The sequence below is a fragment of the Anabas testudineus genome, chromosome 18, assembly GCF_900324465.2.
Source record: "Anabas testudineus chromosome 18, fAnaTes1.2, whole genome shotgun sequence".
In the NCBI taxonomy this organism is placed as follows: domain Eukaryota; kingdom Metazoa; phylum Chordata; class Actinopteri; order Anabantiformes; family Anabantidae; genus Anabas; species Anabas testudineus.
The window spans coordinates 2,937,775-2,953,247 of NC_046627.1; the positions used below are offsets into that span (position 1 = coordinate 2,937,775).

At 38.4% G+C, this 15,473-nt stretch overlaps 2 protein-coding genes and 1 long non-coding RNA gene across 3 annotated transcripts; 1 reads left to right on the forward strand and 2 right to left on the reverse strand.

The window, feature by feature from the left end:
- Positions 1-2,146: 2,146 nt before the first annotated feature.
- Positions 2,147-6,070, forward strand: LOC113168102 (butyrophilin subfamily 1 member A1-like). The gene is made up of 4 exons (XM_026369109.2): positions 2,147-2,419; positions 3,753-4,112; positions 4,404-4,591; positions 4,907-6,070. Exons 1-4 carry the CDS (start codon positions 2,341-2,343, stop codon positions 4,967-4,969), a joined length of 690 nt encoding a protein of 229 aa, XP_026224894.1. The 5' UTR covers positions 2,147-2,340; the 3' UTR covers positions 4,970-6,070.
- Positions 6,071-7,963: 1,893 nt separating this feature from the next.
- On the reverse strand, positions 7,964-8,645 carry LOC113168601. The gene is made up of 2 exons (XR_003299488.2): positions 8,608-8,645; positions 7,964-8,492 (listed from the first exon to the last, which is right to left on the reverse strand). It is a non-coding gene; the product is annotated as an uncharacterized LOC113168601 (long non-coding RNA).
- Positions 8,646-12,551: 3,906 nt separating this feature from the next.
- LOC113155642 (Fc receptor-like protein 5) lies at positions 12,552-14,498 on the reverse strand. Its single transcript, XM_033326690.1, has 6 exons — positions 14,144-14,498; positions 13,873-13,908; positions 13,448-13,720; positions 13,123-13,368; positions 12,890-13,048; positions 12,552-12,760 (listed from the first exon to the last, which is right to left on the reverse strand). The coding sequence occupies exons 1-6, from the start codon at positions 14,172-14,174 to the stop codon at positions 12,660-12,662; spliced, it is 846 nt and encodes a 281-aa protein (XP_033182581.1). The 5' UTR covers positions 14,175-14,498; the 3' UTR covers positions 12,552-12,659.
- Positions 14,499-15,473: the final 975 nt, after the last annotated feature.

Here is a 15,473-nt window from a genome sequence, read left to right on the forward strand (position 1 = left end):
TTTACAATTTATCAATATGGGGATGACAGCAGCAGTTTTCTCCAAAGCAGATGTGATAAAGAAAAGCATTGAAAATAATTAAAAGAAGTAGTTCCAAAGCTTCAGATTTGAGGCTTATTCTAAACTAACGTGAACTGCTACCCATATATTTCTGTTCTGAAGAGATTATAGCATCTGTTCCAGCTGAGTCTAAACTTAAATATCTAGAAATATTTATCTCTCGAAAGACAGTAAGATGATTAGAAGACAAAAATCTCAGTCATTGGTTGTTCAGAGATTTAATTATCTTTGGTACAGTTCAAAGCGAAGGGGATATCGAAGCTGATTTATCAATGTCAGTTGTGTTTATCCTGCATAAAACAACCAAGGCTGTCAACGCTGCTCTATTCAATTTTCTGTGGAAGAATAAATGCAAATGCATCAAAAGGTCACAGCTAATTAAAGATTATGATGAGGCAGTTTAAAAGCAAAAGACTTCAACGCATTAATGGGAACTTTGAAGCTAAAGTGATTCACCTAAGCCAACACACTTCATGTGCTTTCATATAAACTATTTGGAAAAGTGGGAGGGTCAGAATTTCTATGAAATGTGATTTGATCTCTAAATCTAAAAATTTATTGTATAATTTCCATATACAAGCACTTTACCATTGGAATATATTTTCCTATAATTTAACACCTCATAGTCATAGCCAAAGCCTGTTCACTTGTAGCAAGGCCTTGTCTTTAGTTATAGTTTATTGTAATTCTACCGTTGCCTTTACAGCTTTGGGTCTTGGAATGATGTGTCCAGGATTTTAATAGTCTCTAAATCTTCATCCTCCAATCATTGATAAAGGCTGGCTATCCTTGACAATCATGTTGCCAAACCTCTGTTTACTAGACACTGTGTGGGAGAAGGGTTTGTGTATTTGATAATATGTTCATATAAAGACTGTCTGTTGATGCACATACGGAGATTGAAAATGAATTGAACATAACAAGTGAAGCGTAAATAAAATCTACTTTAATTAGTGGTATAACTCTCTCTATGTCTCTTTACAACCAAACATGTCTTCAGTAATAATAATTATATGGCTTATTTAGAACCAAACCACTGTTAAACAAGGAAAATTATTAAGAAGTAGTAGAAGTAGCATTAATAAATTATTATTATAGTAATACTAATAGTAATAATAGTAGTAGTGGTGGGCAAATGAAGCCCCATGAAGCACTTTGAAGCTTTCCTAACAATTGTGTGTAAAAAGGTTCAGAGCTTCAAGACTTCAGTGACGGTGACATCTGGTGGACAACTGAAGCCATACTAACCTCTAAAGGGCACGACTGAAGCTCTGTTTCAATCCCAGGACAGTAATAGAAGTTCAAAGTTCAGAAAAGTCTGTGTGGTCATTTAAATGTTTTGTTCATTCATACCAAATAATGATTATAGAGTCATTACAGTAAAATATGCAGATGCTCTGTCTCATACTCTAAAACACATTCCAGATTAAACCAAAGAACCAATACAAATTAAAACATGGGTTAAATGTTTGTTTAATTGTTAGGGTTTATTTTCCCTCACAGGATTAGAGATCCTTCCTACTTTGAAAATAATCACAGTGTTTGAATTTATTCCATTACTTTATTTGAGTGAAGTGCTGAAGTGTAATAGTTTGTCATTTGAGGACTTGTGTTGTTGATTTGAAATGATTATTTACAGAAGCAGAAGCAGTTAGTTGTCTTCACAGGTTTTTATTGAGAAATAATAATCGGCTCATCCCTGGCACTCAAGTGTCGCAGCATAGATGATAGATGAGCGACTTTCGTTTCTCTCTTTCTTTTCCTCCCTGTTAAATATTTTTTCTTGTTGTCTCTTGAGGGTTTGTTCTCTACACTTCAAACCTCCGACTCTGTGCAGTGCGCATAGCCGCATATTCAAGTACGGTCAAAAAACCTACAAGCAATTGTAATTTTATTTTTTAATTAAAAATACAATTCAATTAGAGAAACATAACATTTAATAAACTGTATTATACCTTATTTGGTCGTATGACATCAAAATGAGCCCAAACTTTAGAACGTCTCGTATTGGTAGAACCCGCCATGAAACTTTTACGTCACGTGTCACGTGACTGACGATATTGGACGCTTTCTACGTCATCGATCTGTCACGTGACACTGTGAGTCTCTGCCGTTCTTCAGGAAGTCACACAAGATCCGGAGCCTCTGTCGTTTATACAGAACTAAATAGTAGTAGTGATAGTTAATAATGGCAGCAGCAGTAGTACTTTAGTAGTTTAGTAGTTTAGTGTTGTTTCCGTCATTAGTTAGTTAGTTAGTCGCTCTGTGGACAAACTGATCATGTCTAAAACTACTTTCTCTATCATCGGCTCTCTATCGTCGGCTCTTCTCTCGGTCGTGTCTCTACAGATGTGCAGCGGTGAGTCGATCTGTGGAGACTTCATGTGCAGCTTCACGAACTCTAACAACACTGTTTGTTTTAACACTTTCACTCCGGGATTGAGAAAGTTTTCCAGAATCTTCTATTGGTGTTTGCTAACGGCTAATGTAGCTAGCTAGCCACACTACGTTATCGACGTTTCTCTGAATGAACCCATTAGATTATCATAATTAACAGTGTCAGTGTCGTGAGGGATAATATATATAATAATATTGATAATAATATTAACGAAGAATCCGAGATAATAGTGTGATGTTAGTAGAGAAAAGTGCCTAATGTTAGCATAAGTGTAGTGCTACACGTTAGCATCTTGTTAGGTGAGTTAATATTAGGAAGCTAGTTGGTTAGCTAATAGGTGGCTAATAGATAAAGATAGAGATAAAGATAGATAAAGACCGAATTAAACAGCGAGATAGAGAAACAGAGACTGATCGATCGATAGATGTGGATCAATAGAGAGATAGATCGACTGTGAGAGAGAAACAGGACTAGATAAAAGGATGTCGACTGAAACCTTTACAGTTTAAACATGCTAATATGGCTAATGTAGCTGGATGACTTACAGGTCTGTAACTAACCGGAAACAACAGGACTGAAAATCGGTGCATCACACACATGCAAACAGTCACACCTTAATCAAAGTTAATAGAAGTAATCTTAAGATGAACATTTTCTCTGCACACAGAACAATCAGGATATGAGGCTTTTCTCCACCGTGTATTTCAATATGTCACATATTGAAATGCTCATTAAATGACCACCAAGCTCTCAGTGTTTTGGTTTGGATACAGCTGCACTTTAACCTTTTGTTGCTTACATACAATGGAGGTGAGGGCTCAACACACTGCAGCTTAAGAAAACACATGCAGACACACAAATCACAGGCAAATTAAGAAAACTGTTTAAATTTCAGTTTTGATTATTTCCATGTAGACTAAAGTTGTTGTGAATCGTGGGCCCCGTCACAGCTTTTAGACTCAGTCAACCTGTTTGTTAAACTGCAGTTTGAAGTACAGTCGGATAAATTAATGACGTTCTCACACACCCAACTCAGAAACTTGGAGAACTCTCAAGCAGTATTGTTAAACTTAAAACTTAATGTTTAAGTACAATTTGAAGGCTTCAGTGTTTTATGATTCCTCTGGTAGACACAGTACGTTATTATTGTGTTAGTGCTGAACTGTTTTCACTGTTACTAAATTCAGCTGCTGAACGGCAAAGTGAAGAATAGCGAGTCATCACTTGGAGAAAAACGTTGTAGTTGGATCTTTTTAACTTTTCTCCTCTGTTCTGTGTTTTTTCTGTCCCTCAGGTCTGGAGAACATCACGGCCCACCTTGGTCAGAACATCACGCTGCCATGTAGTGCTTCGATCAACATGACCCCCATCGCTGTAGAGTGGACGAGGCCTGACCTGACACCAGATGTTGTCTTCTTTTACCTGGGGAAGTCTTCTAATGAGAGACAGCAGCATCAGTCTTTTAATGGCCGAGTGGATCTGGTGGACAGACTGATGAAGGATGGAAACCTGTCTTTGGTTCTAATGAACGTCACCGCTAATGACAGTGGGACCTATGAGTGTAGGGTCAAAGAGAAGGTCGAGAGACGCAGGATAAGAAGTGTTATTGAATCTCCACCCATCAACACCATCAGACTGACTGTTACACCATCAGGTGAGCTTGATCATGATTGGATGGTTTTTCTATCAAGGAACACATGATGGCAGCCTGTAGAAAAAAATATATATACATGATGTCACACACTGTTTGTAATATTGCCATACAGCTTTGGGAATATTACAAACAGTGTTGAATCAGTATGAGTACAGCCAGATACTCGTATCTGCATTGGTGCATCACTATCGATAATCCCAAGATCAAAACAACAAGGTGTCAGTAACTCCAAAAAGTTTTAATTAAATTTGTGTAGGAAATTTAATCTGTTGTTTTATTCACTCACTGCAGGTGAAGAACCAGATGAAGAACCTACGACTGGACCAAAAAAGGGTGGAAATGTTTGGCTGACAGTTGTTCTGCCAGTTCTTGTTGTTGGTGTTGTTATTATTATTATTATTATTACCACTGGTTTTGTGATCAATAGAAAAAAAAAGACTTCATACCAACTTCCTCCTGAACAAGGCTGTAATTTACAGGTATGAAATATTTCACATCTCTTTTCTCTTCAATCTATATGAGCTGCTGCTGTTTTCTTAGTGAACACTTCAACACAGAGTAAAACAACGTGAGATCATACCGGAACCCACAGTGGTCCTTTGAGTTTGGACTTTCCTAAAGACACTGTGGACAACTGTCAGTGAATAATCACTGACAGTGATTTAGCTCAATAACTCAATAACAAATTATTGTCTCTATGTGTTTGAAACAGCAGCAGCTCTCGTGTTAAGGTCATATTTTATGTGTGGCAGCTTTCAGCTTAATTTAATAAATCTCATCTGTTCTATCTGCAGGAAACGCGGTCAGCTGGGTGTGAGATTATCTCTGTTTCGTCTGCATTAGACATCGCAGGGTGACAGACAGACGCAACAGATACCTGCTTTTGATGACCATGTCAGTGTTTATTAGGGTTTTGAACAGTTTCAGCTTCTCTTTATTTAAACTGTGTCCTGTCCGGCAACAGACCATACAACAGAAAGTAAACCAGTATACATACAGTTAAATTAAAGGAAAGATGGAGAGAAGGGAGAGAGAGGGGGGAGACAAAGTTGGACCAAGAGAAAGAGCTCTACACCTAGCTAAACAGAGTTCAACCAGCAGCAACAACAAACAGTAATAATACTAAGCAAAGCAAAGGGAAGTAGAATCATGATCAAACACAGCACCAAGTGCCTGCTGGGAGATTAGTCTGCACAGTGTGAGGGATCATAATAAAATGTTTTTACCTGCACCTGAGTAACCAGGCTACACCAGTGTTCTCATGTCATCTGGGAATATTTTCACATGCAGTGGATGAGTAATCTGATCCACATTGAGCTTAGTTTGGAAGCATTTTTATTGAAACATGCAGCAGTTAGACGGTTACAGGAAATCTGCTTTGGTGGATTCCCTCTATGAGCTGTGAATCCGTGAGGTTTTAACCTTAATATGTGAAGTGCCTTGAGAAAAAGTGCCAAGAAATCAAATCCTAATTTCCCATTTGCTCAGGAAAGCCGGATGGAACCTGGTTACTTATGTCACACTATCAGCACCTCAGTGGCTGTTTTTACTTCAAACATTATGTCAATGCACTGTTTGCACAACTGAGCCAGCAAAATAATTTTTTTTTACAATGCGACTGGTTACTTCAGGAAAGCGCAGATCAGTCAGGTGCCTATTATGACTGACGTTCATACTAAGCTATAGTACATAAAGTAAAGTAGTGGGACATTAAACAAATAAATAGCAATAACAGTGATCTATAAAGTCTGAGGAGACAGGATATGTGCTTGTCATCTTATTCAGGATACTGTGATTATTTTATTCTTTGTGCTGTTTAAAGTCTAAAATTGATCGCAGTGAACACCTCAGTCAGGTGAAACAGACACTAGGTGATGACCAAAGCCAGAGTGTATGTATGTATATGTGTTTTTATTTGTGCATATTTTTATTACTATTAAAGAAAGTAAACTATCTTATTTTGGCCACTTTTTACTTTCTTGATATGAGAAATAAGCAGTGCAGTTTAATTGTCTTAACTCTAAGCACTCTAAGTGTCACGTGACACCCAAGGGCTAGGTGGGAGAAATAAAAGGGACAAGCTACATATTGATCATATTTTTTATAGGAAAAGAACCAGAACAACAGAAACTAGAACTGTCCTTTGAACTAAACAGTTCACGTTTGTATTTGTCATATATCAAAAACAGTGACAGACTCCAAAGTGCTTTTACATAGACTTGCTGTCACCCTGATTGTCGTCTCATTGCCATGTCCCGCTGGCTGTTGTGGACACAAATGACTAAAGGCGAGTGCGACCTCCAGAGCAGCAGAATGAACACATGTTCATTATATTATTATGTATGTTACACATTGAATGTGATCAATTTCTTCTTCATTGTTTGAGTCTTTTTGTGACATATTTATGTTTTTAAGTCTCTTCCAGAATTTACCTTATATATTAAAACTTTCTTATGTAACGACAGCTGACTCATGTTTCATTTTTCTAAAAGAAAAATTGAAAAACACCCTGTTTTGTCTGTTTCTGTTTATTTTTAGTGATAAATGATTTTTGGTGCAGTATTTACTATTGTAGTAGAAAAAAACCTAAGTCTTTCTCTTTCAAATCGTTGCATTGTTTTTTATATATGGATTTTTCACAGGGTTGCACATTAACCAAAACACTGAAATACTCAAATTTTTAAGTGAAAGTGCTGAAATGTGAGATGAAATTACTGAAATGACAGAAGAAACATGTTCCACCCTCTTCTCATCTCACTGTCACGAGGGTGAAAATGAGGTAATCAATATGCAACGTAATACAGAAACAGTAATAAATACTGGAGTCAGTACAGGTATTAGATATTGTTAGTGAGTGAATAATGATGGACAGGTATGCTTTGCCCTCTCATGAGAGTACTGAGTACTATGCTGTACATACATATTGTCCTTCTTTGTACCATTTTATTTCCTTATTCTTATAATAAACTACTCAACAGACCACCTTGATAGAAATTCAGTTTATTTCTACGTCACTAACATCACGTTTTTCTGTGCTGTTTCTCTTTTCACGGTCTGTGGTTGTGGTTGTATATGTGCTCACTGTTACCTGTGCTGCAGAGATGGGACTCGATTAGCCACAAGAGAAATTAAACGGGTCACATTTTCAATCTGACAACTTTATGAAACCCACAGAACCACACGAGAAGTCACACCAAAGTTTGTTGATCAGAGAAACAAGATCAGTGCTGCACTGATGACAGCAGGGTCTTAAACATACATGTAAAAATACATATTTATGCTAATTTGTTAGGTTTTTATTACTTTTTTAAAAGTTATTCATGTTTAAGTGCACTTTACATCAGTATAATGCAGTAAAAGACACCAAGGAAGAAATGTTCAACTATCTTATGAGACAATAATACTGTGAAACTGAAACAATCATCATCTTTACTTCCCAAATGAATAAATAAGTGTAATTAAAGAAAAAGTGATAAACTACTTTTTAACATGTCCATTAAAATCACTGCATAAATACAGTACAATTATATTTTGAGCACATATAATGTCAAAAAAATCTGTCACAAAACAGGAAATTAGAAGGCAGAGCTGCAACTGACCGACCACAAGGTACCAACACATATTTACTCTGCATATAAAGTAAGTCAAGAGACTTATGAGAAACCTCAACAGCATTAGTTCACTGGAATCAACAGGAAGTAGTTTCTGCTGTAGTTTCACAGGAATTTTATTTTTAAAAAACAGGAAGTAGTTTCTGCTGTGGTTTCATAGGAATTTTTGTTTTAAAAACAGCAAAATGATCAACTAATAAATGAAAACACATTGAAAGACTGAACCTCAGTACCAACAAGTTAAAATGTATGTATTTATTATGTTAGAAAATAATTCAGTCTCAGTTAAATTAGACAGTTTTGACATGAATACTGAGTGATGGATACGGCTTGGCAGCACCACATACTTTTTATTTTCATAAAACATGTCGGAGTCAGACTTTATGTTCATATTATACATCAAACACTCTAATTGAATAGCAGTGGAGATCAGAAGGGTAATACCTGCTCCCTGTCTTAGCTAAATTAAAGAAAATGTACTGTGAGTGAAGTGTGTGAAGTTCTAATTGATGTAATTAATTGAAATCATTATGAAACAAGCTGAAAATATAAAATGTCAAACAACAGAAATTCAGTGAGTGTAAATTCTAGTGATTTCATTTACACAAATGTTTGTGTCTGACCTTAGATTAGAACAAGATTTAATGTGAACCAGCAAAACCAGACCAGAGACAGATGAAACAGATAACAACACAGAGAGCGAGAGAAGAGGGTGACGAAGAATCTAGGGCGGAGGAGAATGAAGGTGGAGATGTGCTGGAAGATCTCTCTACAAAATAAACAAAAGTTATTTTTAATGAATTAAACATGAACGACAACAGATACGTTAATAATCTTCATTTATTCAACATAGTGAACAAGATCAGCTGAAGACTTGTCCTCACCCTCCTGACCTGTGACAGAGATCCAGCTGGGTGGAGACTCTCCATGACTGCTGATGTGACACTTGTAGAGGCCTTCATCAGACTTGGTAACATGGTGGATGGTCATGTGACCTGTAGGCTCAGTCCTGATGAGGGAGCCATCTTTATAGAAATCAGCTGGGAGCTTGGAGGGAGGGCTCTTTGTTTGACAGTGCAGAGTGACATCATGTCCCTCCATCACAGGGAGGACAGGACTCTGCAGGATCACTGATCCACCTCAACACAGAGACAAACTACAGCATTTCATCCATTTCCACACAGACTCATCAACACTAACTCCACAGTCTGATCTTACCAGAGACAGTGATGTTGATGATGCTACTGGTTGATCCCTCTCTGGACTCACACCAGTAAACTCCACTGTCCAGTGGGAAGATATCGTTGATGTTTCAAGAAGAACCAGCTGGTTTTCCCCAGTCTTCTCTACACTTAGTCATCTGTTGTTTGGTTGTGTTCCTCCTCAGTGTCCATCCAGCAGAGCTGTCGTCCTCCTCACAGCTCAGAGACACAGACTGATCTTTAAAGACCTGAGAGCTGTTGAGACTCACAGTCAGACGAACTGTGGGGTTTAAATAAAGAACTACTGATATGTCCATTGTTGTCAAAACTAATAAAACCTCCCAATTATTAAAATACAACAAGAAAACCCAATTTAAACCCAAAACATAATACAGTGGCAAGATATACTTTCATGGAATTTCATGTTTTTTTCCATTAATTTGTCATAAAATGTGCTCTGATCTTCATCTAAGTTACAATAATAGAAAAACACAGTCTGCTTAAAATAATAGTACACCAACATTAGATGTTTTCATCTTTTTACTGAACATAACATGTAAACATTCACAGTGCAGGGTGGAAAAAGTAACCCCTAGCCTAATGACTTCTCCAAGAGCTAATTGGAGCCAGGAGTGAGTCAACCTTGAATCAAATCAGTGTGATGATATTGGATGTGTTGCTGAAAGCTGTCCTGCCCTTTAAAAACACACACCAGTTTTGGGCTGACTGGTTTCATGAAGCTGGAAAGGGTTACAAAAGTATCTCCAAAAGTTGAGCCCTGTTGCTACTCTCCCTAGGCGTGGTCGTCCTGTAAAGATGACTGAAAGAGCACAGCTCAGAATGCTGAATGAGGTAAAGAAGAATCCTAGAGTGTCAGGTAAAGACTTAAAGAAATCTCTGGCACATGCTAACATTTTCTTTGACACATCTACAATAAGGAAAACATTAAACAAGAATGGAGTACATGGGAGGACACTACGGAGGAAGACATTGCTGTCCAAAAAACATGTTGCAGCACGTTTGAAGTTTGCAAAAGAGCACCTGGATGTTCCACAGCACTACTGGCAAAATATTCTGTGGACAGATGAAACCAAAATTGAGTTGTTTGGAAAAAAACACACAACACTATGTGTGGAGAAAAAAAGGCACAGCACACCAACATCAAAACCTCATCTCCACTGTAAAACATGACAGAGGGAGCATCATGGTTTGGGGCTGCTTTGCTGCCTCAGGGCCTGGACGGATTGTTGTCATTGATGGAAAAATGAATTCCAGAGTTTATCAAGACATTTTGCAGGAAAACGTAAGACCATCTGTCCGCCAACTGGACACCACAGAGGATGGGTGATGCAACAGGACAATGATCCAAAGCATACAAGTAATTCAACAAAAGAATTCAACAGAACAAAATACGCCTTCAGAGTCCTGACCTCAACTCAATTGAAATGCTGTGGCATGACCTTAAGAGAGTCATTCACACCAGACATCCCAAGAATATTGCTACACTGAAACAGTTTTGTGAAGAGGAGTGGTCCAAAATTACTCCAGATCGTTGTGCAGGTCTGATCTGCAACTACAGGAAACGTTTGGTTGAGGTTATTGCTGCCAATAAACGGTCAACCAGTTATTAAGTCCAGGTTCACATACTTTTTCCACCCTGCACTGTGAATGTTCAATTCAATTCAATTTTATTTGTAGAGCGCTTTTTACAATTGACATTGTCACAAAGCAGCTTTACACAACCAAAGAACAGTACATGAACAGTGTATGTGTATGAATCATAATAATCATATTGTCCCTGATGAGCAAGCCGAGGGCGACGGTGGCAAGAAAGAACTCCCTGAGAAGGCAACAGGAAGAAACCTTGAGAGGAACCAGACTCAACAGGGAACCCATCCTCATATGGGTGATTACATGCTGTGTAGGCAGCAGTCAGTCTAATATAATAGTAGAATGTTTACATGTTATGTTCAAGAAGAAAATGAAAACATATAATGTTTGTGTAGTATTAATTTAAGCAAACTGTGTTTTTGTATTGTTGTGAGTTAGTTGAAGATCGGAGCACATTTTATGACCAATTCATGCAAAACTCCACGTTATCCCAAAGGGTTCACATACTTTTTCTTGCCACTGTATGTGAATGTTTTGACAGTTAGTTGACAGAAATATCACAAATTTGTTTCTGCAGAGTTTCCAGCTCCACTTTCTATTGACATGAACATTCATGAATGAAAGATTCATTTTACCCACAGAACATGATCGTGATTAACAGAATTGTATTTTTAAGAGAAAAGGTTGAAAATCAACACTTAATGTGTGACAGGAGAAGTTCACTAACCTTGGTTTGTTGTGCAGCAGAGCAGCGAGGTCACAACTACAGAGAAATTACTCTGATGTTATTTTAAGGTTCACAATAAGACAGTTCATCTATTATTATAATTTTCAGCCTTAGTGCAGAGTTTTAAGCTGTAAACACTCAGACAACCTCCATCAGAAACATCTGTCTTTCAGTGTGTAGCTGATCCAGGTCATGTCATGTGATAGAAGTACGTTACATGACAATAGTTTTTGACCTTGTTCCTTGTCAACAGGAATTTCTCCTGATTCTCTAAATCTTTTTCTGATATTATGAACTGTAGATGATGAAATAATCAAAGTCTTTGTCATGTTATATTGAGAACATGTCATCTCTAACCAGACACACACTCCTGTCACAGAATGATGAACCTAGCTCAGTGTTTGTTCTTTGTTTTCTTATATTATTTTGCTTTTTGTAGTTTCACCTGAAACACTTTACTGTTACTGACTTTATTTTCATATCATGTCCTTCAATCGTCCTTCAATAACACAAACACACTGATTCTCTACTTACACAGCAGCGGTGTAGAGACGTTCCCTCCATTCCCCTGCACAGTTATTGGTGATCAGCTTGTTGAGTCTTCTGTTGCTGACAGTAAATCCCGCCTTCTTCCTCTGTGTATGTGAGTGTGTGGTTATCACCTCTTTGTCATGAAACCCTGTCCTGCATCACGCTGCTCTGTCTTCTACCTCTGTTAACAGTGTCTCTCTTTCTCTGGTCTTAAAGATTCTTTCTATGATACCAGTGTTACAGATGTTTGATGGTGACTGAGCTGGAAGAACATGCAGCAGAGTCTGAACGTGTCCACAGGGACATGAACCGATGCCAGTTATCACTGAATAATGTTACAGGCACCATGTGATTAATTTACTTATTCTAGGGTTTATAGTGGAACCTCGTTTTGATGAGACGCTGTGACGACCCTCTCTGGAAACATCTTTCTCTCTGCAGGAGATTTAGCTGGAGGTTATTTTCAGAAACAAGGAACTGAACTGTGAAGTCTTCACAGAAAAAACTTCTTGTTACGCTTTATTCACAGTAACATCAGCTAAAGCAGAACCTGCTGAAATAGTTCACTGAAACCAACGAGAGGAAGTTGATGCAGTCGTTTTATCTGTTTAAAAACCGTGGTTTCTTTAGTGTCGGTCCACCATTCACCATCCTACTGCTAGAAATACTAGAAACTGAACGTGGATTAATCTACTGCTGAAAACTGTTTAAGAAAAGAAGGAAAAACAATAGAAGGTACTGATCAAACACAGACCTCGACTGTTTCTGATCAATGAACGACTGAAAATCAGATTTTTATTTAATGACAACTCAAATATTTTATCTTCATTGAAGAAGAAGAACACATTGATCACAATGGATCAGTTCAGAAGTGATGTTCTGTGGTGACGTCATCATAGTCATCATCCAATCCCTGCTCAGCCTGGAGGGGTGAGGTCATCACCATGGAAACAGACAGGTGATTTTCTACAGTCAGAAAATGTTAAAAAGAAAAAGTAGATTTTGATTGATTGATTGATTGATTGATTGACTGATTGATTGATTGATTGATTGATTGATTAGTGTTTGTGAGGTCAGTGACTGATTCAGAGTTACCTGTGGGTCTGTGTCGATATAAAGACACCATGAGGAGAGTGGAGATGAAGTACGGACAGAACACCACCAGGTGGAGGACCAGTGTGAACACAAGCTGGAGGGAGGTGGAGGAAGGAGGTGGAGTTGTAGAGGTTGGTTGGGCTGTGGTTGTTATTTTACCTGTAAAGAGAATTCACCTGTTCAGGTGAATGTGTGGATGAAATAAATGTTGAACTCAGAGTTTTCCTCCTGACCTGTGACAGAGATCCAGCTGGGTGGAGACTCTCCATGACTGCTGATGTGACACTTGTAGAGGCCTTCATCAGACTTGGTAACATGGTGGATGGTCATGTGACCTGTAGGCTCAGTCCTGATGAGGGAGCCATCTTTATAGAAATCAGCTGGGAGCTTGGAGGGAGGGCTCTTTGTTTGACAGTGCAGAGTGACATCATGTCCCTCCATCACAGGGAGGACAGGACTCTGCAGGATCACTGATCCACCTCAACACAGAGACAAACTACAGCATTTCATCCATTTCCACACAGACTCATCAACACTAACTCCACAGTCTGATCTTACCAGAGACAGTGATGTTGATGATGCTACTGGTTGATCCCTCTCTGGACTCACACCAGTAAACTCCACTGTCCAATGTAATGACATAAGTGATGCTACAAGAAGAACCAGCTGGTTTTCCCCAACCATCTCCACACTCAGCTCTGGTGTCTGTGGTTGTGTTCCTCCTCAGTGTCCATCCAGCAGAGCTGTCGTCCTCCTCACAGCTCAGAGACACAGACTCTCCTTCAAACAGCTGAGATCTGCTGGGACTCACAGTCAGACGAGCTGCAGAAACTAAATGTTTATAACAACGATTGAAAGACCTCATAAATAACTCACAAACATGTTAAAAGCTCATCTTATCATCTTCAGTCTCTAAAACCACTGAACTTCCAGCTTCAACACTAACTGTGAGTTTCAGACTGTGGTAGAAGATGTTCACTGACCTCCGTTATCTGTCCAGCTCAGCAAAGACGTCACAACTAAAGAGAAATGAGAAGTTTTAAAGGACAAACAGTGAAACCTGGTGATTGGTTTAAAGGAAGTGATAGGATTTCCTGAAAACAACAATCGTCGTCTTCACATTTATCACCAATGTCTTTGAAACGTCTCTGAACTTCCAGCTCATTTTTTGTCCTGATCAACACATTTTGTTTCTCATTTTCACTCCTCAACATATATAATCATTCTCTTTCTGATAGAGCAGATTGTACTTACGGACTAAACACTGAAGACACGTTGTTCTCATCGCACCTCTTGATGATCCGAGTTGACTTGTGATCTGACCTATTTCCCTAAACTAGAACAGACATTTTCCAGAGCTGTTAGTAGGTAAAGCTGTTAAACTGCTAACGATGATCTTCTTCAGAGAGAACCACACATATGACTTCTCTCGTCTTGCTCACAGCATCTGTGATTCTTTTTAAATCCACTCCTAAAAACAGATCAATACTTAAAACTGAAGCTGTGAACCGACTCCATGCGAAATGTGACCACTATCATCTGTGAGGTTCTTTTCTTCTTTAATAACAGAACAGTCCAGATTTTATCTGCCGCCCACTCACATGTGAGACTTCCCACACAGTCTGCAGCTTTAGCTTTAAGTGCTGCTGGGAAACTGCACTGTGAAGAAAATTCAAGTTTCCTGTTTTCATTCCTCCTGCTGGCTCTACACGTTTCAGTTCTGCCTTCGCCCCCTGGCTGTTGGTTTGATTTTTGTTTGGAGCTCGTCTCACTTCCTGATCCATTCTACCTGTCAGTCTCCTTCCCTTTGAGCTCCCTCTCTCTTGTGTTGATCTCTGGTTTGTTTGATTTCTTTTGCATACAGAACCTCGCCACTCGTTCGAATCACTTCAACTCACGTTTTGTTTGTTAGTTTATTGGATTTTCTCTGGACTTCTTTTCACTGGATTATCCATTGGACTCTCCACCACACTCTGCACATGTTTGTTTGTTTGTGCGTCAGTAGGTTGACTCTCTGAACTTTGCCACTCATGTTTGTTAGTTTGTTTGTTGGTTTGTTTGTTGATCGGTCTCCAAACCATTCACCTCACACGTTTGTTGGACTTTGTCGTTCTGGTTTGTAAGTTGATTTTTCTGCATTGTGCTCAGTTTATCGCTGTTACTTTGTACTGTTTTGTTGGTTCCTTAGCGTCATCCTGCCTGTTGCAGTGATCTTCTGTTCGGTAATTTGTATTTCTTATTAGTATTTATTCTGTATTTGTGTTGTTACTTTGTCTGTTACTTAGTTCTTTTACCTGCCTTAGAGGAGCGTTTTTGTTGATGCTCTGTATTCATGCTTTTGTTTGGAACTTCATCACCGTTTTTCAGCTCTCTTTTAGTTGTTGTTTTAGTGTTTGTTAGTTTTTTGTGTCCCCTGTTTTTGAACCGGATTGATTATTTAATAAAACCTTTTTTGTTTGTACTCGTTTTGACAATTCGTAACAACACAGTGGCCATCCACCCTAAAACAACCAAACTCAGATAAAATAAATCAAATATAGATGTGAGAATGAGATGTAACTGGTTTGTCTACGAAGCAGTCATA

Coding starts and splice junctions, on each gene's coding strand:
- LOC113155642 (XM_033326690.1), bottom strand. CDS start 14,174: ATGAGAACAACGTGTCTTCAGTGTTTAGTCC. Junction 13,721..13,872: donor GAGCTGGACAGATAACGGAG/GTCAGTGAACAT, acceptor ATAAACATTTAG/TTTCTGCAGCTCGTCTGACT. Junction 12,761..12,889: donor ATATCGACACAGACCCACAG/GTAACTCTGAAT, acceptor TTCTGACTGTAG/AAAATCACCTGTCTGTTTCC.
- LOC113168102 (XM_026369109.2), top strand. CDS start 2,341: ATGTCTAAAACTACTTTCTCTATCATCGGCTCTCTATCGTCGGCTCTT. Junction 4,113..4,403: donor ACTGACTGTTACACCATCAG/GTGAGCTTGATC, acceptor CACTCACTGCAG/GTGAAGAACCAGATGAAGAA. Junction 4,592..4,906: donor AACAAGGCTGTAATTTACAG/GTATGAAATATT, acceptor TTCTATCTGCAG/GAAACGCGGTCAGCTGGGTG.